At 46.3% G+C, this 24,779-nt stretch overlaps 1 protein-coding gene across 2 annotated transcripts in view; it reads right to left on the bottom strand.

The window, feature by feature from the left end:
- Nucleotides 1-24,779, bottom strand: part of AK5 (adenylate kinase 5) — a 226,057-nt gene that overhangs the window by 3,076 nt on the left and 198,202 nt on the right. For both annotated transcript variants that reach the window (XM_081817032.1, XM_081817033.1), the window contains exons 12-13: nucleotides 24,537-24,653; nucleotides 13,525-13,713 (exon numbers count right to left, since the gene is read on the bottom strand). In XM_081817032.1, the coding sequence (XP_081673158.1) occupies nucleotides 13,525-13,713; nucleotides 24,537-24,653 (306 nt within the window). The remainder of the gene's footprint in view (nucleotides 1-13,524; nucleotides 13,714-24,536; nucleotides 24,654-24,779) is intronic.

Below are 24,779 nucleotides of genomic sequence, written 5' to 3'. Positions count from 1 at the left end.
CTTTGTGCAAAGTAGTTTCGATTTCACAATGCTAGGGACTTCACAGATCCTGAAGGTAAAATAAATTCTCAAACCCACCACCCCCCGTCACCGCTAAAAAAGACCCCACCACATTTAAATATCCCAGAAAATAGATACAACAATGTTTATAGAAGTGATGTTTGTAATAGCCCCAAACTGGAAAAACTGCAAAAGTCCATCAGCAATAGATGGATAAATAAATGGTGGCATAGTCACATGATGGAACAGTATAGTGATGGAAGAAACCCTACAGCTACAATCAGCAACAGGAGCTAATCTCTCAACGTTGCAGTGAGAGAAGGAAGCGAGTCTCGGAAGAATATGCATACAGTATGATTCAAGTTACGTAAAATTCAAGAACAAGCAACGCTAAATTGTGTCGGTTGGGGATCCATACATGAGTGGTAAATCATAAAGAGAAGCAAGAAGATGATTATCATAAACATCAGGAAAGTGGCCACTTCTTGGAGAGAGGAAGGAAGAGGTGACCTGGGGAGACCCAGGGAGCTGCCATTCCCTCCGACTTCTGGGCCCGCGTCGTGATTACACGGTGTTCGTTTTATAATTCTTCAAACCATACACACTGCTTTTGCAGTGCCGTGTGTATGATGTATTTCACAATAAGGAAAACATTAAAATTTTAAAAAATGTAAGCACCCCTCCCCCAGTAAATGTGTCCTACCCGATTCTTAGAGAGTCAGAGGCTTTCCACCTGGGGGCAGAGACTTCGGCTTTGCCATGCTTGTGTCCATTACAGCACCTTGCCTCTTGCTTTTCCTCTCCTTCCTTTTCCTTTCAACCAACAAACATTTCCTGGGTGCTAACAATGTATTATGTGCTGGAGATACCAAGCTGAACAAGACAAAAGGATCCTGCTCTCAAGGAGCTCCCAGCTCAAGAGCAGAGACAAAGAATTAACAGGAATTGACATGGTTTGAGGTAAGTACAGGAGTGGTTGATAGAGGAGCACCTTCCAGGATGTTGGGAGGGCAGGGACACTTCCTGAGGAAAGTCGTCATCATCTAAAACGATAAACTTCACCATTAATGAAGCATAAGTGCTTTTATTTATTTTTAATTAATTTTTTTCCACTTCTGCCCATGCTTGCTAGCTCGCTTCTTCTCTCTCTCTCATCCTCTCTCAAGCCCTCCATCATCCCCTCCCTGACTCTCTCCCTCCCTCCTCCAGTCCTTCCCCTCCTCACTTGCTCCCTCATTCCATTCCCTGCTCCCCAGCCTCCATGCTTTTAAACAATCAGGTAATTCTGACAAGGATCTTGAAAGACAGATACGGTCATCCCCATTTCACACGTGACAAAACTGAGGCTCTGAAAGATGAATTAAATTTCCCAAGGTCGTACAGCTAAGTATGTGGCAGGGACCTGGTCACAACCCAGGTCTCTGACTCGAAGTCCTTGCACTTTTGACTACGTGATATTACATCCACCAGTTCAGAATGGCTGCGTGGTTGAATTTGGTTGGGGCAGCAAGGAGTGAAGCTGGAATGGTAAGCCTTTGTTGACCATAAAGAGGCCTATAGATTCTGTTTCACAATAATAATGGGGAGTTACACGTAAGGGTTTTTAAAGTATGAGTTGATACAATCAATCACAGGTACATAAAAGTTGTTGATAAATATTTGCCTAGTCAAAAAATTGCAAGAGGGCTGGAGTGTAAGGCAAAGAGCACTGTATCAGGAGCGATGATAACCCGGTACTGTCTCCGGTGAGCTTCAGGACTCAGACCAGCCGTGCATCCCCTCGGGGCCTCAGTTTCCTCCTCTGTTCTGTAAAGGGACTGATGTCAGACATGGTAACCTCCAGGTTTGGTTCCAGCTCTGATACTCTATGCTATTTCAAATCTCGGTTGACATTTTCATGGTGGTGAGGTGCCCATCAGTGGGCGTCAAGACTGTTCGCTGGGTGTTGACAGTCAAGCTGGGCCTACAAGACTAGATCTGCATTTGAAGATAATAAAGAAGAAGGAGAGCCTTCTCTGTGGGGAGACCAGCATGTGCAAAGGGATAGGGATCTGAAAGCACGTGGAGTTTTCAGGGAACAGTGGGTCATTTGTTGAGGATCCAGCAAATGCTGCTTGAGTTGGAGGAAGGAGAAGAGGAGGCTGGAAATATAGCTCAGGATGAGATTTGCCTGTTGCCAGACATTTTCTATAAAAGCAATCACACAGTAAATGTATTTTTTGGTGACTTTTTTTTTCCCCCACTAAGCACCATGTTTTCAAGTTTCGCCCATATTTTAGTGGGTATCAATACTTCATTCCTTTTCCTTTTTACTGCCCCATAATGCCTTATTATCTTTAACCTGAATGTACAAGCCTTGGAATGAATGTCTGCCCTCCTAACATCCCTTTTTGGCAAAACTGCCACTGCCCTCTGCCCTGCGGAACCCGCCCTTGCCTTATCAAACCCTGGAAGGAGGGAAAGGGTGTTCACTCACTTCCCTGGCCCCCTCTCAGGTTCCCTCCCATGTAGTGGGGGTGGGTGAGAAGGTTTAGATCCGTAAAGTGCCTTATTGTTGACACTGTCCATGACCATATTAGTGGCAGATGGGTCAGGTCTCTGGTCCCCCTGCTCAGAGAATTCCCACATGGAGAATATTCTAAGAGAACGGTTAAGTGACTTTGATATTTTCATATATTACTCTAACTCAAAGGAAATGGGAAAGAGCCAACTTATTGAGTGCATTTTAAGTTACAGGAACTATTCTCAGTGCTTACAACTTTAACACATTGAAACCAGCTAACAAGGTGCAGGTGTTGAACATCCTTAGTGAACAGATAAGAATCCTGGATCCTGATTGTTTTGTGTGGAGGGGACTTCCTCAGCAATCGTGCAAACTAGAAAATAAGACATCCTCCGAGGTTTTGCTCCATAATCAGTGCTTATGCTATATTAGTTTATAGCAACTCTCTTTTCCCAGGAAGAGTTAAAGTATAAGCTTCACGACGTCCTTTTCCCAAAAGACCTCCAAGTCTGACTTGGCAGAGTCAGAATGTATGAGGTTTTAATGTATTTAATTTAATTGAAACCTAGGTAAGTGGATTTACTTTTGACATTAAGAACCTATCTTTTTGGGTCTGAGACTTGATATAAAATCCTGCAGTAAGTGATCAGTATAGAAAATACTTTTTTTTTTTATAAAACAGCTAAGAGCAAGTGAACAGGAAACACGATAGAATCTGAGTTTTCACCTGACTTCTCAAAGGAGACCACTCAGTGATAATATTTCCCAGTAGTCAGCAGAACATGTCCTAAATTAGGAGAATAGTTACACTGCCTTAGGAAACGCACATTTTGTCTGTTCTTTCTCTCTAGTTCTGTGAATTTGCAAGCCATAAAACTGGGCTGGTTCAAACACTGCCCGGGTCTAGTTGCGTTTCTCCTGAATTTTCCCACGCTGTTACAAACATTGCTTGAGTTTTAGTTTTGTTTTTCATGTCCTGGCGCCATGGGGCTTCTGGGGCAAACCCAAGCTGCCACGGAGTGGTTTATGATTGTTGTGTGCGCCACCTTCTTCCTCTTTTAATCTCATCCTCCGTGGAGCCAGACGGAGCCCCCCCACCGCGGGGACCCCCTCACTGCCAGACGAGGCTCGGCAAAGCCCTTAATATGCAGCATCTGCACGCTGTCTGGGGCCCAGCGTCCGCTGCAGTCTTCAAAAGTTAGGGTGGTGTAAACGACGCTTCTGGGGAGCCCTCCATTTTGCATATCCGGTCAGGCCACATAGTGCTCCTCATTCTCAAGGCCGTAGGAAGGAGGGCTAGAGAGGCCTTTGCTCTAGAGAGCCTTAAAGACAAGCATTAGCAACAATTTAAGAACGATTTATAATCTGCATATGAATGGCTTCTTTGCACGCAGGACTTCCCAACGTCTGAGCGCGGTTTGTCCATTTAGATAGTTACGTTTAAAATCTTTCCTTCTTTTTTCCTCTTCCTCCGAATTTTGTCTGGAGTTTAACTTTGAATGACAGCTCTTTTTCGTAGACATCAAAAAAATTCTAAGACCTCCCTGATCAGTCATTTTCCTGTTTAAAATACCAGCAGTTTTTTTTTTTTAAAGATTTTATTTATTCATCTGAGAGAGAGAATGGGAGAGAGAGCACGAGAGGGGGGAGGGTCAGAGGGAGAAGCAGACTCCCCGCTGAGCAGGGAGCCCGATGCGGGACTCGATCCCGGGACCCCAGGATCATGACCCGAGCCGAAGGCAGTCGCCCAACCAACTGAGCCACCCAGGCGCCCTAAAATACCAGCAGTTTTTAAGTTGAACTTTCTAGGATAGTCTAGAACAGTGTTATGCAAAGTGGGAGCCACAGGGGCCACTTGAAAGGTGGCTAGCACCGAGGAACTGAATCTTTAATACTACATAATTAAAATCAATCTAGGGGCGCCTGGCTGGCTCAGTCGTTAGCATCTGCCTTCGGCTCAGGTCATGGTCCCAGGGTCCTGGGATCGAGTCCCACATCGGGTTCCCCCTGCTCTGTGTGGAACCGGCTTCTCCCTCTGCCTCTGCCTGCCACTCCCCCTGCTCGTGCTGTCTCTCTCTGTCAAATAAATAAAAACTTTAAAAAAAAAGTTTCTAAGTCAGAGACAGATGGAAGATTTATGCCTCATTTGTCAAGTGAGAGGGACAGAGCCTTAGGGCTCCTTGAAGTCATCTGCCCCCTCGTGCACATTTCTTTTCACTGGGCGGCAGGCGGGAGGGCTGTCTCCAAAGCCGGGTGGCTAGTGGCACTCAACCTGGGCAGGTCCAGCCTGAATCCGGGGAGGCCTCGCACTCGGAACTGAGGTGCAAACTCCGCTGAATGAGGGGCATTGATAGGAGAGGCCCAGCCGTCGGGAACTGGGAAATCCCAGAGCTTTTCTGGGTTCAAAAAAATTCTCCGGCGCCAGGGAGAGAAAGGGAAGTGGACGCAAATGGGTTAAAAAAAGCCTCTGCTGAAAACAGCTCAACAATCTCTCCTAGGAGACACAAAAGCCTAAATAAGGGTGTTCCCATCGACTGCCCAGTTGTTCGCAGTGGACAAAACAAACTAGAAACAAAATGCCTGAAGAAACTATAGAATATCCATATTAGAGAGGATTTCATAGCTATTAAAAAGAAAACATCATTGTGATGTGTACTGACTGCCAGGTGTTTCAGAGAAATGTGTACAGGATAGTAGGATTTTCATGAAATCAGAACCTTCCACCATGGGTCGGGGAGGGGGGTGTTTATACAGAGTAGATTGGTCAGTGGTCAGAGAGGGAGCAAGAGCAAGAGAATGTAAGATACAAGAGACAGAGAAAGAAGGAGGAAGAAGAGGGTGAGGAGGAGAGGTAGAAAGATACACTGTAAACTGTTCACACTGGTTATTTGAGGGAAGTAAGGCTGGAGGGAGCACTGCTAGTTGTTTTATTATATATATACATATATATAATGTGTACATACGTAGATACTTTTACTCTTTGCTTATTAGAGTAAGCACTTATTACTTTGGTAATTAAAAAAAGTCCTTTGAAATAAATCTAAACCTAGCCACCAACATGAACACTTGGCAATTTTAACACAGCTGGGACCACGGAATCACCCGCTAATGCTTTTTTCCCCTAGCCTGTTTGATCTTCAGAGAATCTGAAGAGACGCTCGCCCCCTGCCCCTCCCCCCTGGGGCGTGGGATCTGGCAAGCATCCGCTGATACAGCCTCTCCCAGTGTCCCACTAAAATGCCCATGGAGACCCAGAAAAAGGTGAATGGTCGCAGGAATTCTGAAAACTTGGGTGGCTACCTCTTGCCAGTGGAATTAGATTCCATAATCTGCCCCTGACTTAGAAAATGACCAGAAAAGCAGGCATCTATCCTTCTGCTGTGTGGCCACGACTTTCAAAGGCAAGAGCTGTTCTCCCGAAGCCCCACCAGGACGTCCTTTTCTAAATCTAATTTAAGACCGTATTACCAAAAGAACGACTAAGGAGAGAGGGGGGAACCCATCCCAAACCAAAAGGACTGATCTGGTGCAGGAGGGGAAGCAGAAAGAGGCACAGGTCAAGTGCATCTCAGGGTGATGGTGGTCCCCGCTCAGCACGTCTCAGCCCCGAAATGCCATGTTAGGTGTGAGCTTCCCGGATGCACCCCAGCCTGCCTTCCAGCATGAGATCCAAAAGGACCAGTCCTGAGTGCCACTGGTCCTCGAGCACACATCAAGTCACATTTATGATCACCTGCACGTCTTGTGGGTCAGGAGATTTCCTTCCAATCCACCCCCAAATTGAAGGACGTAGCAGATTACAGTTTCCAAAGAGAGCTGAAACAGTATCTCCCACCCCACATACTTTTCTGAATATCACCCTGCTACTCACTCATCAAGAGATGAAATGGAACCCCCTTCCCCTTGAACCTGGGCTGGCCTTAGGGACATTCTTATAACCAGTGGAATGAGGTAGAAGGGATGCTGTGTGATTTCTCAGGCTTGGCCAGAAGAGGCCTCGCAGCTCCCGCCTTGGTGTTTCGGAACACTCACTCACTGGAGGCTCTTCCTGGGGCCGCACCTTTGGAGCTGGGAACCGTGCTGTGCCAAGTGCAAGCCATTCCAGAGAGGCCACGTGTAGGTGCTCTGGTGGACAGTTCCAGCGGAGCCAGCCCCGTTCAGGCTCCGGACATATGAATGAGGACCCGTCTCCGTAGTGGATACAGCAGCCCCCACCGTGGTAGCTGCCCGTTGCTGGAGTCATCCCAGCTGAGGCCCCAAGCCCCATGGAGCAGAGAGGCACCATCGCCACCGTGCTTCCTCCAAACGCCTGAAGCAAGTAACAGCTGTCGATTCATGCCCCTACCTCTTGGAGTGGTTTGTCACACAGCAATAGGTCACCAGAATAGGGGAGGAGTAAACTTAAGACAAACTGAGGCTTCTGGGGAAAACTACTCTAGAAACAGGCAAAGGGCACACATTCTCAGAGACTCAGAAGGAAAGAAGACCTCTGATAATCATAACCTAGAGGAACTAGAAAAATTTTAAATATAATTTTTTGAGTACTCAACAATAAATATTTATTGAGCACGTTTTTTCTTGTGCCAGGCATCGTGCCCGGGGGAAAAGCTGCGAACGAGACAGACATCCCGCTTCCCACTACAGAATTGACTTTCTCTTGGTAGCTGCAGACTTGTAGAGAAGTCAGTATAATAAAGCATGACAAATACGAAGCTGGGGAAAGAAACAGGGCTCTACAAACACAGAGGAGGGGCAACGAATGGATGCTGTTGCCGGTTTAGACCGTAGGTAGGAAGCCGTGGATGCTGTGTGCCATGAGAGCAGACAGTCACGGCATGAGAACAGGTGTGGTGAGAAGGCAGCAGCGTGAGAAGAAAAAAGACTGAGCTGGGGCCAACGGAAAACGCACCTGAGCATTAAGCTCAATGTCGGCAGCTCGGGAGCAGGACTGATAGCGTGAAAAGCTGAGTTGGGCTTTTTCCTGGGAAGTCCAGAGCACAGAAGTGACGTCACGGAGTGGGCTGTAGATGGAGAGCCCCACTCCCCACTGCAGACGTCCCTGCTGCATGTTGGTCTTGAGCCTCTGAGCGCGGCCACTCTGAGATGCGCCGTCCGTGTCAAATATGCGCCGGTTGCCAAGCCTTGATCAGATCGGGGTCACCTGTTTTCTTTTGGCTTTTTTAAAGGTGGCTGCTAGAGAAACTTAAAATTCCACACTGGGTCACATTTGTATTTCTTTTGGACAGAGCTAGTATAGAAGGAACAGAGATCTAAGAATTTCGTGGTTTTTGAGGGATTTTGAGGAGAGACAAGGAACGGAAGGACAGCAAAAGTAATCGGAGGATAATTACAGAAAACTCTCAAGTTAGACAAGAAAGGTGACTGTGCCAGGGCATGAAGGCAGACCGAAATCTGGACACAAGAACCGAATGACACAGGGAAAACAAAAAGACCCAAACCCCAGTATATTTAAAGATACCAGCTGAAAAAAGTTGACTTCCAAATCTGTCTCTGCCTTTTCCTCCACGACACTAAATGCTTGAGAACAGTGGAGCGATGTTTCCTGAATGCTGATCGAAAAATATTACAACTGCGGACCTGGGTGGCTCAGTCGTTAAGCATCTGCCTCCGCTCAGGTCATGATCTCAGGGTCCTGGGATCGAGCCCCGCGTCCGGCTCCCTGCTCAGCGGGGCTTCTCCCTCTGCCTCTGCCCCTCCCCCTGCTCCTGCTCTCTCTCACCCTTGCTCTCTCTCAAATAAATAAATAAAAGCTTAAAAAGAAAGAAAGGAAAATATTATGACCTAAATGTTATATCCAGTGAAGCTGTCATTTGTGTGTAAAGCCCCTGTGGCAACACTGTCCGAGAGTCACAGAAAAACTGAACTAAAGAGTTATTTTAGCCAACTGAAAGAAGAATCAAAATTAAGACCTCAAGTACAGAGAATCCAAGGTATAAAGGTAATCCGGGCTTTTCCTTTACTTGTGTTAGATTCCGCACTTCGGAATCCAGTCGGCTAAGGGTCGTCAAGGGTGAAGTTTGACCTTCCCCTGCCTTCTGCGTCCCCTCCCTTCCGGCCGGTGCCAGGGACTGCCTTTCTCATTCTTTCTCCCTCAGTTCACAGGAAGTCTCCTGCCAGGTTGGATGACTCCCCAGAACAACAATGGATGTTGCTCTATTTCAGGACTTACTAAAAATGGCTAAACTATTTATGAAGCTGGGACACTGCAGCAGAAGAATGGGGGAACAAAAACCCTAACTTTCTCCTCTGCAAAGGCAGAGAGAGTTGCCAAGGAACTTGATTTCCTGCATCTGTGAAACGCGTGTTTCCGGAGTCATTGGCCTTTTTGTTTTTTTGGTGTTTTTTTTTTTTTTTAATTGATTAAGGCTAATAAATAACCCAGGGACAGTTATCATCTGTTACCAAGCCCCTTTCATCTATGGCCCGGGGTGTTTTGGGGCTGATTATCACCCTGAGCAAAAAGTACGGAACAGGTGGAGAAAAACAAATGTAAGAAAATATACCAAACTGTTCATTAGTGGTTTGGGTGGAAGATTCTTATCTCTATACTCTTACATTTTCTAGTTTGTGTCTTTTTTTAAAAAAAAGTTGTTACGTTGAGGTAGCTATTTCTGGGGGATAACCCCTCCCCCCCAACAAGCCCTTCTCTCCTGGGAATTCCTTATCGCCCACCCAATTCCCAGGGAAGAGTCCCAGGCAGCCATGTGTATATGGGCCAGGTTTTAATTCAAATGCTACCCCTTCAGACACTTTCCAAACACCCACCTAAAATACGCCCTCCCTTCCCCCACCAACTCATTCTGTTTTGTTTTATTCATAGAGATTATCCTATCAGCAATTATTTTACTTTCTTGTCTAACATTTTTCAGTCTATTGTGTTTATTTCTGTGTCCCCAGGACCAAGAATAGTATCTGATGTACAGTCCTCATCAACAAAATATCCACGGAACAAATGAAAAAGTCCCATGTGACCCCCATCTGCCTGGCCAGAGTTGACAGGACCAGGGAGAAGACCCTGAGCAAAGCAAGGCCAGTCAGAACATTTCTGTCTGGAATTTGGAACTGTTGTGGTAACACGTGGATGTGGAATTTGCAGGGTGGCCATATTCTGGCTTCTGGGCCAGAGAAGGAAAAATCTGGATGAGTGAGAGAAGAAGGCATGTGTGCAAAGCAAGAGGGACCTGGTCCCACAGCCTGCCTGGGCCTGCTGGGTTTCAGCCGTGGGTTGCATCACCTTAATAATTAAGTTTTGTGTTTGGGGTTAGGCCAGCTGGAGTTGGTGCCTCTTACCTACAACCGAGGAGCCCTAATCAGTCAATATGCCTATGGTTACAGTCATGTTTTTAAAATTCACAGCAACAAGATTTGGAGGAAATTCTCCAGAATGTGTGCCTCTGAGTGATGATAAGACTTCATCATAAGAGCCTAGCTTGCTATATTGTCTAAAATAAGTCCGTGTTACTTTTATGATTAGAAAATTATGTATATATATATATATATTTCTTTATTTTCCCAATTCCCAAGAATCATGGTGATAGACCTGGAGGATTCCAGGAGGTCCTACTCTGTCCAACCATCTTAGTTGAGGGTGAAGAAGGGCGAGGTTAGGCAGTGAAATCCCTCATCCAGATTCACAGCGCTCCATCACAGCACCGTGCCTCAGGTTTCCTGCTGCCCAGGACGGTATTTACTCCGCCAGGGGTCTTTGGCCAGGTACTATGCTTTTTACCCTGAAATGCTACATTTCAGTTTTTTGTTTGTTTGTTTGTTTTTAAATGATGACTTCTCTCACTCAGAGGGAAAAAAGCTTCCTTTTAGGGGTCGGTCCCAGTGAGGTGCGTGTGGCTGTCATACTGCGTGTTGGGCAAATCTCTGAGGCAGCTGTCCAGACCTGGTGAGACCGCAGCGCTGCAGCTGAAGGAGGATGTCTGCCCTGAGCACAGCGCAGGGGGACAGGAGCGGAGTAAAGTTCTGTTCTAGCGCTTCCCCAGGTGCCCAGCAAAGCTGCCTTAATGAGAGGAGGGAAAGGGCTGGGAAGTGGGGGATCATTTGTCTCACATTCGGCTCCAGCCTGCGGTTTACGTTATCAGAAGTTCTGTTTTGTATAATGTTGGCATCATAAGGGCATAAAGAGTGGCTGTATCAATTCCACTTTGCTTTTTTGTTACCTTTGTTTGAAATTTCACTGCACTTTTTTTTTTTTCTTTTTGGCTAGCTGGGGGCCCAAAGGGCTGCCTGTCCCTAGGCAGGGGTGTTAGCTGACGGATTCATCCTCAGCGTACCTGGGCAACCCTGAGGCCTGAAGGAAGCGCTGGTGCAGGGCGGTCTACTTCTGGGCTGGACCATGATGTGGCTCGAATTCCTGAGGAAATCTCACCGAGCTGCTGATTTGCTTGCATCTTGGAGCGCCTGCACCACTCCTACCTAGTTTCAAGAAAACTCCTGAAATGATCCAGGGGCCCACCTGCATGGTACACAGCCCTGCCCGAGGGTCCATAAACCAACCAGACGGGGAGGAGGTGCTAACCATCCAAAGAGCATCACAGGGACGAGCCACAAACTGTCACAGAGAATCCGGGGAGGGGGAGATGAAGCTGTTGCAAGAAGATGGAGCCCAGGAGCGCAGAGGCGTTCCCCATCCCCCATGGAAAACAAACCTGTTACTTGCCCCTGCTTCTCCTCCAGTCCCCACTTCTGTGGCCCAGCCGCTGGTAACCCCCACGGGGGCAACTGCAACGAGTCTCACCTCCCTGCGCCCAGCACTCCGAGGGCCCCTGCTGTCCTTGGGTGAGGTTGGGGAGCGGGCACGTTCATCTGGTTTTGGGCAGAGGCACTTCCTCTGAGAGGCCCTCTGGGGGTCCCGCGGGCTGGAGGCGCACCGCTCTGGAGTCAGGGCTGGAGCGATCTTAAATATTTGCTAAGCGGATCATAAACGTGACCTCACCACGGACCCAGCTGCCAGCGTCTCAAAATGCAGGGAAAGCTGACGAGATGAGTCAAATGGAACTGGAAACTTCGTTTTCCACTAACTTAGATATTTCTAAGGAGGATTCCAGGACTCAGATTTTTCTGAGAACTCGGTCCTGTATCCGTGTGCCAATCACCTGTGAAGTGTGTAGAACTTAGGTTGGAATGAGACCAGAGGGAGATAAAAGGGATTTTCTGACTCTGCAAGTGGTTAAACTCTGAATGATTTAATGATTTTTTTTTTTCACCTCTACAAATCGAAAGTGGAAGAAATTCTCTTCTATCTGGACAGTTTTCTTAGGTGTTCCAGGCTGCACAAAGGGTAGAAATCACTAATCGTGTAAAGGCTTTTGCAACCCTGAATTCTTAAGACCCTGCTCTTACATAATGTACTTTCTTTTTTTGCTTGTGTTGAATGTAAGCATTTGTTTTACGTGGCAGCCAAACGCTACACAGAGCACAGCATGTAGGTTTCCTCTTGCAGATCAGGTCCCATGAATTGCTAGGAGCCAGCGGGAGTGCTGTGTTGACAAGCACTCTGAGGGCCCCAGAACGAGTGGTCAGCAACGTCTGCCACGGAAGGGAAGTGGGGGATGGGGGCTCTCAAGCCCCATATTTGACATCCCTGCATTAAATCAAAGGACACCTTTCAGACCTCTACACCCACGGCTAAGTTCTTAGGATTCTGGAAAATGGACTATTAACAGGTGTAGAAGATGAGAATTCATTATCAGTGGTTTCTGCCAAAGAACGGATGATGTAGCTGCCTCAGAGACAAGTTGGTTATTTACTAATTGATGCCTCCTCTGAACTTCCTGTGACCAGCAGAAAGTAGGGGTTCGTGCTCTCTACTGTGCTTTGGCACCCAGCCTCCCTGGGAGCGGTCTCCTAGCCTTGCCTTCTCGGATCCATCCTCCGCAAGGCGGATGGACTGACCGTTCTGTCTTAACTCCTGGCTGTGTCTACCTCCCTCCCATCCACCACAAGACAGTTACTTGGTTCTGCATAAGGTTCATCTTGATCTGGTCCATGCTTCCCTCTCCATCCCCATCTCTTGTCCCTCGTTTCCTTGGCACCTTATGTCCTAGCCAAGCCGAGTTCTCTGTTCCGCCTGACCTTTTTCACTTGGGGCTCCTTCTGTGTGGGGTGCCCTGCTCCCCTCCCATCACTCCCTCTTTGAGGCTTAGCTTAGTTGTCCTCCGGTGGCCTTCCTCGATGCTTTTCCTTTCCCCTCAGACTGGTTAAAGGGCCGCTGGAACTCGCTCTGTGCTCACGTTGTCCCCATACCGTGATCAGAGGCTTGTCTATCGCCCCTACTAAACCCTGAAGCTCTAGGAGGCAAGAACTGTATCTACAATCCATATCTAAACCACTAGGGCAATGGATAGCCCACAGGAGGGGCTTCATACATGCTTATTAGATGAGTGGATGGAGGGGGACTGGGTAGTTTTCCCAAATTCATGAAATAAATGGTGATTCACCAGGGATTATCACTTGTGATTGTTAGGTTGATGCGACCCATTTCCCCACAGTCTCTTCACTGTGGCACCAAACTACCTGCTCTCCCGGCCCCGTCTGCTGCTTTTCTCAGTAACAGTTACCGTAAGAAATCCAAGTGCCAATTATGACCTGTGTAAAAGTCTAGAAATTCAGAGTCACTGAATCTTAGACCTAGAAGAGACCTTTTGGGTCATCCTGTTCAGCTGAGGTCTAGAAGGCAGAACCTATGTTTCGTCCATGTCTCCCCCCGCTCCTGCCCCCCGCCCTTCCTCCCTCTCTCTATTTTGGAAAAAAGAGTTGTTTTTAGCAACTATAAGGGCATCTGTGAAAACTCTGTGACCAACTTTTTGTGGTCTGCATGATGACAGATATTTAATTTTGATTTATACAAAGGTGAAACTGTGCAGCTGTATGCAGCTCTAATTCCCAGAACCCTTGACCAAAATTTCCCGTTTTTTTCTCAAAAAAAAAAAAAAAAAAGAAAAAGAAAAGGTAACTGGCTCATTTTGGAGGAGGGGAGCGAGATGTTTCACCTTACGTAGCTGTGTTTTTGTCTCATAGTAGGCAATCGCAGGGATGGACGCTCGGTAGTAGGCTTCAAGGCGCTTGGCGATGGCGGCGGCGTCTTCCGCGCAAGGGCTGTTCTGGCTCCGCTGGAGAAGGCGATTAGTCATGGTGTCTGCTGAGCAGTCCATACAGATCACCAAGTGCGGGTCTCCAACCTGGGGGTGGGGGAGCACAACATGGTCAGAAATTCCACTCTGTGATATTCTGGAAAGACCTCTAGTTCTTTCCTTTCCTGGCCTTCTGGTTCCTCTCAAGGCCCCCCAGCCACACCGTGGCCGAGTTGAGACTGGACTTCATTGCTCCTCTTTTCCATGTGCTGCCTCAGAGCTGTCTCTTGCCCTCAGCTTTTGTCACCTCACAAAATGTAGGGATCATATAGTATGCTACCTACTGCAGTCAATCTGTCCTCCATACTGAGGGCACATCTGTGTGTGTATGCATATGGGTGTTTCCTCTGGGAAGCCTTCCCTGACGAGAAGAGCTAATTACTTCCTTCTTGGTACCCAGTTCTATCCTATGCGACCACTCGGAGCACGGAGTGCCTGTGTCTGTTTGTTGCGGGGTCAGCAGAGCGTAAGGGTTGAAGGCACAAAGGTTGGAGTCAGGCTGCTGAAGGTGTGGTGACGTTCTCTAAGGTGGTCTTCATCAGTTCCTTGCCTTGGTGTACTTGAAGCTCTTCCTCCACTGAGACACAGAGCTCAGAACTCTACCTCCTCGAAACTGAGCTGATCCGTAACCACTTGGACCAAGGGAATATAATGGAAATGAGGCCGTATGCTTTTAGATCATGAGAAATTTTGCAGTTTGGGCCTGATCAACTATCATCTAAGATGTCCAACTATTCTGACCGCTAAGCTGTGAGGAAGCCCAGGCTCGCCACTCAGAGAGGCCGTGCAAACAGAGATGCCTGGCTAGCTCTTGACTGTTTTAGACATCCCAGCCCTGGCGCCAGATATGTCCCTAGCCTTAGCCACTATCTGACTGTACAAAGTCAACTGTACGAAGGACCTCAAGTGAGAACGAGCCAGCCAAGCCCATCAAACCCCAGAGCCCCATTAGAGAAAATAACAAATTGTAATTTTAAGCTATCTGACTCCATCATTAACTGAAAGTATCACTCAACTTCTCTGCACCCCAATTTCCTTTCTTTTCTTTTTTTTTTTAAAGTAGGCTTCACGCCCAATGTGGGGCTTGAACTCACAACCCTGAAATTGAGTCACATGCTCTACCGACTGAGCCAGTCGGTGCCCCTCATTTTCTCATTTGTACAATGAGGATGATCACAGATTGCTGTAAGGGGTAAGTAAAATTAAATAAAATAATGTAAGTATGATGTTTGGCATATGGTACTTAATAAGTGTTAGCTATTAGGCTACAATCTCTTTGTGTAGGGTTATGAATGCTTGACTCCTGGTCCCAAGTCTTGCAGATAGTAGCTGGGTGATTAAGAAATGTTTCAGTGAATAAATGATGATGATACGATCAGCAGCAGGAATCTCCCAATCTTTCTCTGAAACGTTCTTTGGCTCCTAATGTCTGTGTGTCTGTGTCGCCTCCCCTACCACAACCACCAAGAAACTTGCTCCCTCTCGTCCGTCATCTTGCAGTGGTCAGGCTGTGAGTAAATGAAGGCTTGCCGCCCCACTCTGGAAAGTGCCTGGGAGGGATGGGAACAAAATTGGGGGGGAGGAGGACTTTTAGGCACCACGGAACAGTAAGTTGCTAGTAAGGGTTGATCAAACATTTATCTACCCCCTCTACAGGATGTACTTGAAGGAACAGGGTGAGAAAACGCTCCAAAATCTAGAAGAGTGAAACCTCTGGTCTATGTCATGCACCTTTTCTGCCTGTATTAACTGGAAAACAAAAATGAGGGTTTGAGCAGCATGAAAGGCTGGGTGTAGAAGGAAATGACTCGTGTCTACCAGCAGAGGGCGAGCTTGGGAGGCAGCCTGGGGTTCGGTTAGAGTTAGGTTCCCTGGAGCAGTTTCCGGTGGGGTCTGCATGAGAAGACAAGGTGATTTTTCTAATTGTGGGAGTTTGGGGGCCACTCCTGAAGACAGGAAAGATAATTCCGGGACTCATTCAGGGGCACACAGAGATAATGGGTAGCTGAGCTGGAGCTGGCGTCAAAATGAATGCAGAACTGAGGGGTAGTTTTGGCTTCCGCACGGATTCCCCAAGCGTGGCCCACAGACCAGGGGCACAGGCATCATTTGGGGGCGGGTGAGAAAGGCAGTCGCAGGCACCATCCCTGACCCCGCTGAATCAGTCCCTCACTTTAGGAAAATCTCCAGGCCAATGCTTCACAAAATAACAGTTTGAAAAGCTGCTCTACCAAGCCATTTCCAAGACAATGGGGTTTGACCGCACCCTCCTCCCACGCTCCCTTCCTACGTAAAACGCTGTAGAGCCTTCATTCCATTTGGAAGCGGCCTGTACCACTAATGGTTTTAGTACCTAGAAGTTTCTGAAATGTTTGAATGAAATACTATTTAACCATTTTCCAAAGCACTATGATCTACATCTATCTTCAGAAAGTCCTCTGGAGTAGTTCTCTGTGTCCCAGCTCTGCCTCTTTTGCACGAGACTGGTTTACCATGAACACCACGTGACCGGAAGAGCACTCTGCCCTTGTCTGAATGACTCACAGAGACTTGGGGACACATCCGCCCCCAGCAGTCACCCTGCTGGTATCCCTGGAATTCTGACACAGCAGAGTTGGGTTCTTCACAGGCTTTGGGTATTAGAGCACGAGGGTCCTGTAGGGGCGGTTGGCATCCTGCAAGCAAACAACGTTTCAATAGCTAAGGCTTTACCTACAGCCATCCCTTTAGCCCGTTTAGCCCTTTTCCTGCCCGGAAGTATCATCTCTCTTCTGAGTAAGAGGAAATGGAGGCTCAGGGAGGTTAACTTGCCCAAAGCCACCGAGGACTGTTAATGACAGTCCTGAGTCAGCTGTGTGTGGCTCCAAAGCCTGGTGACTTCACCCTCGTGGACTTCTCCTTCAGGACGGGGCTCAGGCCAGATGCCTGGTGGGCCAAACAGGGCCAGGAGAGGAGGGCAAGACAGTGGGAAAGGAAGCGGGTGGTGTGAGAGACCATTATATTTTGCGGAAGCTGGCTCTCGCTGCATCTTGGGATCCAGTTGGGATGAGCGCTCATCCCAGCTGAGAGCAGCCACCAGGATGAGAATGTCAGCTTCAGCTGCCTTGGGATAATGACTTTGCCTGATCCCAGCAGGTGGGACGGGAGGGGGAGTTTACCCTGCTATCCTCTGACCCACACTTTAGTTTTGTTCTGATTAAGTCAGGACACTGGTTGGGCCATATTTACCAGTGGGCAGGGGCATGCCACCCAGAAACTCTCTTTTGTTGGGAGAAATAGCTGTCTTGTTCTCTCTGAGTGCATTTTCCTCATTTTAAAATGAGGATAATAATAGTTTCTACCTCAATAGGACAAATTGCCAGGATGAATGAGTTAATAGATGTCAAGTGCCTGGCCCATTTTAAGCACTACATAAATGTGAGCCTGGCAATATATTCATCCCTTTTAATTGTAAAAGCCCCCGTTGGTCAGATTTGGGTTTAGAAAGAGTCAGAGGCCCCACCCATGCTTTTCGCCTAAGTTACATGCTCCAGCATATTTCCTGGCTTCACCGCGCTGGGAGGTAAGGGCCCTTGGTTAACAAGAAAGTGGCATGCCTATCTTCCATTTGCTCTCACCTCAGAGGTACCTCCCCTTAAGGAACCTCCCTGGAGGAGGGGTATCTGGGTCATTCCAGCATTTTTGAACACACAACCCTAATAATAATAATACCATCCCGCTGCTACCATTCTATCATTACACAGCTCAAAGTTCTATAACGAACTGGAAGTCAGATGAGGAGGGCAGAAAATTGCAAGTGGGGAATCCCAAGGTGGTCCCCAAGGCTCCTCACAATTCCAAGCAACTAGAACACACCAACTAGAAAGTCCTTTGGCCAGATTCATAACCCCCCCCTTTTATTTTTTTGGGGGAAGAACTCATTCTGAAAATGAGAATCACTTATCCTGTAGATGGAAGTGTTATGAGGTAGTTAAGAGTCATCATCAGGCAGAGGGATAGTAATGTCATCCTGCACACACCCAGGAAAATGATCTGCATATTCAGGCGAAGGGCACAATTTCAGCTAAGAGGCTCCTGGGAGGGAAAAGCCAAGAGCAAGCACATGCATTTTATTTCTGTTAATATCTGTTTAGTTTGGCTGTTGTTGAGCACAAGGTTGGGTTAATGTAGGAAAGCACTTCAATTTCACACTGGAGAGCCAGGCTAAGCACATAGCCCTCTTGGAGACGATAATAACTCTACAGAGTGGAAACAATAGTATCTGTTGAATAGGATTATAAAGATTAATAAAATGACATATGTAAAGCATCTAGTTCAATTCCTGGCATATTTCGAGTGCTCAGAAAATAACAGCTATTACTCTATTAGTTATGTATTCCGTATGATATTATCTGTATACAAATGGGTAGAACTCAGACTGGAAGAACAGACATGACAAGGTTAATAGGAGTTACCTCTGGGTGATTAGTCTTTGTTTTATACTTTTCTGTATTGTCTCAGAGGTATACAGTTTTTATTTCTGCAGTCAGAAAAATACGTCATTCTGGAAAAGACTAACAATTTATTGAACACCATATGTAGGCTTATGAATGTGTCAGGTACTCTTCAAGGACCCCATCCAATCTTCCCAAGAGGCGTGGCTGTAGCCATTTTCAATTTATGTTTTACAGAAGAGGAAATTGAGATAAAGTTAAGTGACTTGCCAGTGAGTTGTGCAGCAGAGCTCCGAATACAGGCCTGTTAGGACCTGGACACTGTGCCCAGCAGTTCTCAACTGGAGTAGACGATGGAGTTGATGGTCAGAAACCCCAACTCCTTCTTCATATTCCTTCTGCCCCTGTCACGCACACGTCGACACACCTGTGCGGGCACGTGCACACACACACACACACACACACACTCACACACACTGACACCCCCCCCTCCTCCCCATATACCATGTTGGATACTGAAGGCACAGATCATGAATTCAGTGGGGCCAAAACCAGCGTTGGGAATAGAAGATAGGACAGTAGTAGGGAAATCGCACACAGATACACCCTTAAGTGGTGGACACTAGTTTGGGTTTGGTCTTTGGTGAGGTCATGTACAGCAGTCAAGCAAATCCTTACAGACGCTGCGTCTCAGAGGACTCAACTATAGGTATGTAAGAACGTCAGCCTAACGAACTGAACTGGGGTTTTTCGGCAACAGATGGTCCCATGCAGCAGGCACATCAGTCTCTGCGACACAGAAAGGCTGGTTAAAACCATTCCCAGGCCTGAATGGGCTTCAAACAGTTGTGGGCCTGATTGGTGCATGAGAAACGCTCACTCTGCTCCCAACCTGGCTGATTGCTCTAAAGCTCTGGAGAAAATCAGATGTCTGTGTTTGTCTTTGCCAAATTTCGAATTAATTCCTTGCCTGTAATTTGGAGGGGGCTCTACAAACAATGGGGTCCCTGCAGGGGCATAAATGAATCAAGAGCGGCTCATTCTGTGTATTTTTAGCATCTTTGTTCTTCTGGTCAAGTTTAAAGCAAGTAGTTGCTTTGGAAGGTTGGATGTGTTCCCTTGCATACAGCCTAAGTAAGGGACATTAGAATCTTCCAAGGTCACTGTACCCAGGGACAAATCAGTACCATGCTTGACCTTTGCAAACTCCTCCCAGCAGTGTGTAAAAGACTGTTTCTGTAGACCTCTCACTGTAGGTCATCAGTTCATTAATGAAACTGGGCACTTGTGTATTTTTTGAAATGGCATCATGAGTTTTAACATTGGTTGAAACTGCCTGGTCACCACGCTAATGACTCTTTCTCACTCCTGAGTTCCAGTAAGCTTTCTTCTCTGCCACATTCCTTTTTTTTTTTTTTTTTAAGATTTTATTTATTTATTTGAGAGAGAGATCGAGAGACAGATAGAGAGCACAAGCAGGGGAGGGGCACAGGGATAGGGAGAAGCAGGCTCCGCACTGAAGCGGGAGCTGGGGCTTGATCCCACGATCCTGAGATCATGACCCGAGCCCAAGGCAGACTTAACTGACTGAGCTACCTAGGCGCCCCTCTGCCACATTCTAATGCCTGTCTGAATGGGGACCCCAGTGGGAGGGAGAGTTCTGCTTTACTTTGGGGGAGATCATATGGGTTTTTGAATTCATATATGCCAAAGGCCAGGAACAGACCACTAGCCATGTAAAACCTTTACTTCATGCTACCTGGGTTATAAGCAAAGGAGAAAGATTTGACCAAATCGGGATTTACAGATTTGTGTGAGGTGTGATTAAAAAAAATGAGTGACTCTGGGGCACCTGGGTGGCTCAGTTGGTTAAGTGTCCGACTCTTGATTTCGGCTCAGGTCATGATCTCAGGGTTGTGGGATCAAGCCCCGTGTAATGCTCTGTGCTGAGCGTGGAGTCTACTTATGATTTTCTCTTTTCCTTTCCCTTTGCCCCTCCCCCTGCATGTGACCGCTCTCTCTCTCTCTCAAAAAAAAAAAAAACTGACCCTAAATGAGATAATATTTTATAGCCTTTTACAGTTTAGAAAACACATTTATGTATGTTATGTCATTCAATGTTCACAAAATCCTTGAATTAGGGTTTGGCAGATGTGTTATTACCTCCATTGTCCAGAGGAGGAGGCTGAAGTTGAGTGACTTGCCCAGAGTCGCACTAATATAGGACAGAGGCAAGATTCAGCTTTTTGAACTCCGGACCACTTGACTGACATGCTTTAAAGAAGCTCTACGTGAATGCCACTGCTCAAAAACAGTTTGGAACCCCACAGGCCTAAAATCAGGGATTTGCCTCCAGTTATAAAAATCCCCAAGGGAGAATATGGATTATAACTTTTATAATTGTTGTTTGCACTTAGTAGTTGACAAAAAAAAAAAAAAAAAAGAGATGCTCATCTTTACCATACATCTTCCTTACCACACTGGACCATTTGGGGGCTTCAAAAGAACAATTTAGAAAAGTAGACTTTTCAAAGACATTTTCCCCCAGCACTTCCAAGCTAGTATTGCATGACCTGTCCTGACTCTCTTGGAGACCCTCCCAGGGCTCTTCGGACCTTAAGTTCACAGGCAAAGTAAGTTTCAGTGAAATCACCTAGAAGTGTGCTGTCACCGTGAAGCCTGAAGCTTAGGAAACACCGTGGACCCTGTGGCCATTACAGGGTATCTCCCACTGTATTTGAATGGTGTGCTTCCACAACGGCCAATCCCTGCTAGCAGGCAGCCCTTGTCAAGGGCCTGACCCCACAACAACTCCTCTCTATCCTCTCTCCATCCTCTAGACTTGCCAAGGCCCTGTTTCTGAAGTGTAGAAAACATTTCCCGGTTACTCAGTTATTCATGGTGTATCCCCAGGAACCTTATCCACAGCTTGGCTAAAAGACTAGAAGAAGCTAAAATGTAAAACAGTCTATGGAAGACTCAATATGGTTAAGATGTCAGTACCACCCACAGCGATCTAGATTTAAAGCAACCCCTTTCAAAGTCCCAATGGCACTGTTGTTTTTTTTTTTTACAGAAATAGAAATACCCATCCTAAAATTCACATGGAATTTCAAGGTTTCCTCAATAGGCAAAACAATCTTGAAAAAGAGCCAAGTTAGAGGTCTCACACTTCCTGATTGAAAAACTTATTACAAAGTCACAGTGATAGAAACAGTGTGGTACTGGCATAAAGACAGACATACAGACCAATGGAACAGAAGAGAGGGCCCAGAAATAAACTCTTACACAGATGGTCCAAAGATTTTTGACAAGGGTGTCAAGACCATTCAACTGGGGAAAAAACAGTCTTTCCAACAAATGGTATTGGGAAAACCACATATCCACATGCAAAAGGATGAAACTGGACCCTTACTTTGCACCATATACAAAAATTGGTCAAAATGAATTAAAGACTTAAATGAAAGAACTAAAACTATAAAATTCTTAAAGAAAATAAGAGAAAAGCTTCATGACATTGGATTTGGCAGTGGTTTCTTGGACATGACATTAAAACACAGGGAACATGGGGCGCCTGGGTGGCTCAGTCGTTACGCGTCTGCCTTCGGCACACGTCATGATCCCAGGGTCCTGGGATGGAGCCCTGCATCGGGCTCTCTGCTCAGCAGGGGAGCCTGCTTCTCTCTCCCACTCCCCCTGTTTGTGTTCCCTCTCTAGCTGTCTCTCTCTGTCAAATAAATAAATAAAACCTTCAAAAAAAACTCCACAGGGAGCAAAAGCAAAAACAGATAAATTAGACTATATCAAAATAAAAAGTTTCTGTGCATCGGGGTACCTGTCTGGCTCAGTCAGTGGAGCATGCAACTCTTGATCTTGGGGTTGTGAGTTCGAGCTCCATGGTGGGTGTGGAGATTACTAAAAAAAAAAATCTTAAAAAAAACCTGTGCATCAAAGGACACAATCAACAGAACGAAAGTTAACATACAGAATGGGAGAAAATATTAGCAAATTATATATCTGATATATAAATAACTCCTACAACTCAATAACAAGAAACCAAACAACCTGATTCAAAAATGGGCAAGGGATGTGAATAGGCATTTCTCCAAAGAAGATATATAAATGGTCAACAAGAACATGAACAGATGGTCAACAAGAACATGAACAGATGCTCAACATCTTTCATTCATCTTTGGGAAAATGCAAACCAAAACCACAGTAAGAGATCACCTCATGCCCATTAGGGTGGCTACTCCCAAAACCCCCAGAAAGTAACAGGTGTTGGTGAAGATGTAGAGAAGCTGGAATGCTCGTGCACTGCTAGTGGGAATGTAAAATGGCGCAGCGGCTACAGTAGGTGGTGTGTGATAGAATTACCAGATGCTCCAGTGATTACATTTCTGTATATATACCCAAAGGAGTTGAAAGCAAAGTCCTGAAGAGAGATTTGTACATCCATGTTCGTAGCATTAGTTACAATAGCCAAAGAGTGGAAGCAACCCAAGTAACTGTTCATGGATGAATGGATAAACAAAATATTCTTCAGCCTTAAAAAGGAAGGAAATTGTAACACATGTTACAACATGAATAACCTTGAGGACATGATGCTAAGTGAAATAGGCCAACCACAAAAGGACAAATCAGGCTGATTCCATTTAGAAGAGGTCCCTAGAGTCATCAAATTCATAGAGCTAAAAGTAGAATGGTGGTTGCAGGGGCTGCAGCGGGGGTGAGAGAGACAGGAAGTTGTTGTTTAATGGGTGTAGAATTTCAGTTTTCCAAGAAGAAAAGACTTCTTGAGACTGGTTGCACAACAACGCAAATACACATAACACTACTGAACTCTACACTTAAAAGTGGTTCAGATGTTAACTTTTACGTTATGGGTATTTTATCATGATATTTAAAAAAGGCATAGCAATCTTCCCAATTCCATTTTTTTTGAAAAAAGTAGTTGATGTATATCGAAGTTTGAGCTCTTAAAGTGGTTTGTTGTGCGGGAGAAAGCTCAATAGAATACTGGCTGTGAGCGCCCCCCACTGGGAACTTCTGGAACCACCAGAGCCCCAGAGGCATAGGTTCTGCTACTCCCACCTTGCTGCTGGAGGCTCCAGAGCGGAGGGACAGCCCTGGTGGGCTCATCCCACTCTTGCCAACTAGGCCAGCACATTTTTTCTTTGACTTTGGTTCCTGGCAGGAAATGTAGGGGAAGGTGAGCAAATGGCCTTTAAATATTCAGATACTACCTAAGGAAGTTCAATCAAACAGGCTCAGAAGGTCAGACTAACCTCCAGGAGACATACAAGTCCGATTCACTGTAATCCACATTGCAGTGTTAGAGATGGATGGAGACGGGCTCTGGAATCTTCATCCTACCAGCAGTTGTCACTTACCAGACATGTGACTGTGGGCAAGTCATGTAATCTCTTTGGGCTAAATTCATCACTTCTAACATGAAGAAAATACCTCCTCTATCTAAAAAGGTTATTAAAAATATATGAAATGAAACATGAAAATGTCTTAAAACTAGTCTAAAGAGCTATCTAGATAAATATGAATTCTTGTGAGCTCTGGAATCTTTGTTTAATAACTGGGGACAATTGTTTCCCCCTTGCTTGGACTTTAGAGGTAAATGGATATACACTGTGTAACACCAGAGCGAGCCCAGAGTAGGTTCAATAAGGGATAGTTATGATGGTTTTTACTTACTACTGTTCCCCTGTGAGTGGCCCTGCCCCACCTGCTTCACTAGGAGACGGAGGGACTTGGGGAGGTTGGATGCTGGGAGGTTGGAGCGGTGCATACATTTGACTCTGCTTGTCCAGCATCAATTCCCTTTCTGGCTTCTAAGGGCATCTCTATTCTTTCTTGGGTAATTTCCCTTCCCTTTCTCAGTCCGAGTGCTTCAGGTATGGTGTTCCCTCCTCCCTTCCCATCCCCAGCCTGGTCTTCCAGGATGAATCAGGGTATTCCTAGATATTCCATTATATGCCCTCCCATCTTCCCCTTGGCCACAGTGATGGGTTCAGCGATGGGCTCATGACCTAATCCAGAATAATGAAACACTACCCTGGGTCATTTGCTGCCCCCATTGGAAAAGGAAAACACTCTCTCTGAGATCATTTAGATGGTGAAATATAAGCCCGGAATCCAAGAGATGGAGAAAGGCACACAATGGATGAACAAATTTGGATACATGGGTCCAACCAAGTGTGAACCACTCCTGGACATTTTAGTTACTTGAGTCAATAAATCCAGCACCATCACCCACCCACCCCACTCCCCTCTTTTTTGGTCAGTTTGTGTTGAGTTTTTGCCATTTGCAACTGAAAGTTTGATTAATGTAATTAGGAGAGGGATAGACTTTTGAATTTATCCCCCAACCTCAATGATGTCCCTTATTTTCCTTCTGGGAAGATCTCCATAAAAACAGCTCACCCTACGTCCGAACTCTTCCCCTTGCTTCACTTCCTGGGGATAGCCGTCAATCAGGAAGCCCTTGGTGTTGCTGAGGCTGGCCAACATGGCCTCCTTCAGGAGCTCCAGAATGATGCCCTGGAGCAGAGAGACAGTGGTCAGGATCTGAGTTCTTGTACAGAACAACACTAGCATTACCACCCATCTCCACTAGTCATCCCATTTTGGAAGGGAGAAAGGTTCAGATAAGATTAACAGCCGACA

The sequence above is a fragment of the Leptonychotes weddellii genome, chromosome 4 (genome assembly GCF_054177405.1).
Source record: "Leptonychotes weddellii isolate Sample4059 chromosome 4, ASM5417740v2, whole genome shotgun sequence".
In the NCBI taxonomy this organism is placed as follows: Eukaryota; Metazoa; Chordata; class Mammalia; order Carnivora; family Phocidae; genus Leptonychotes; species Leptonychotes weddellii.
The sequence above is the reverse complement of the archived record's forward strand: the minus strand, read 5'-3'. Positions and strand labels throughout refer to the sequence as shown.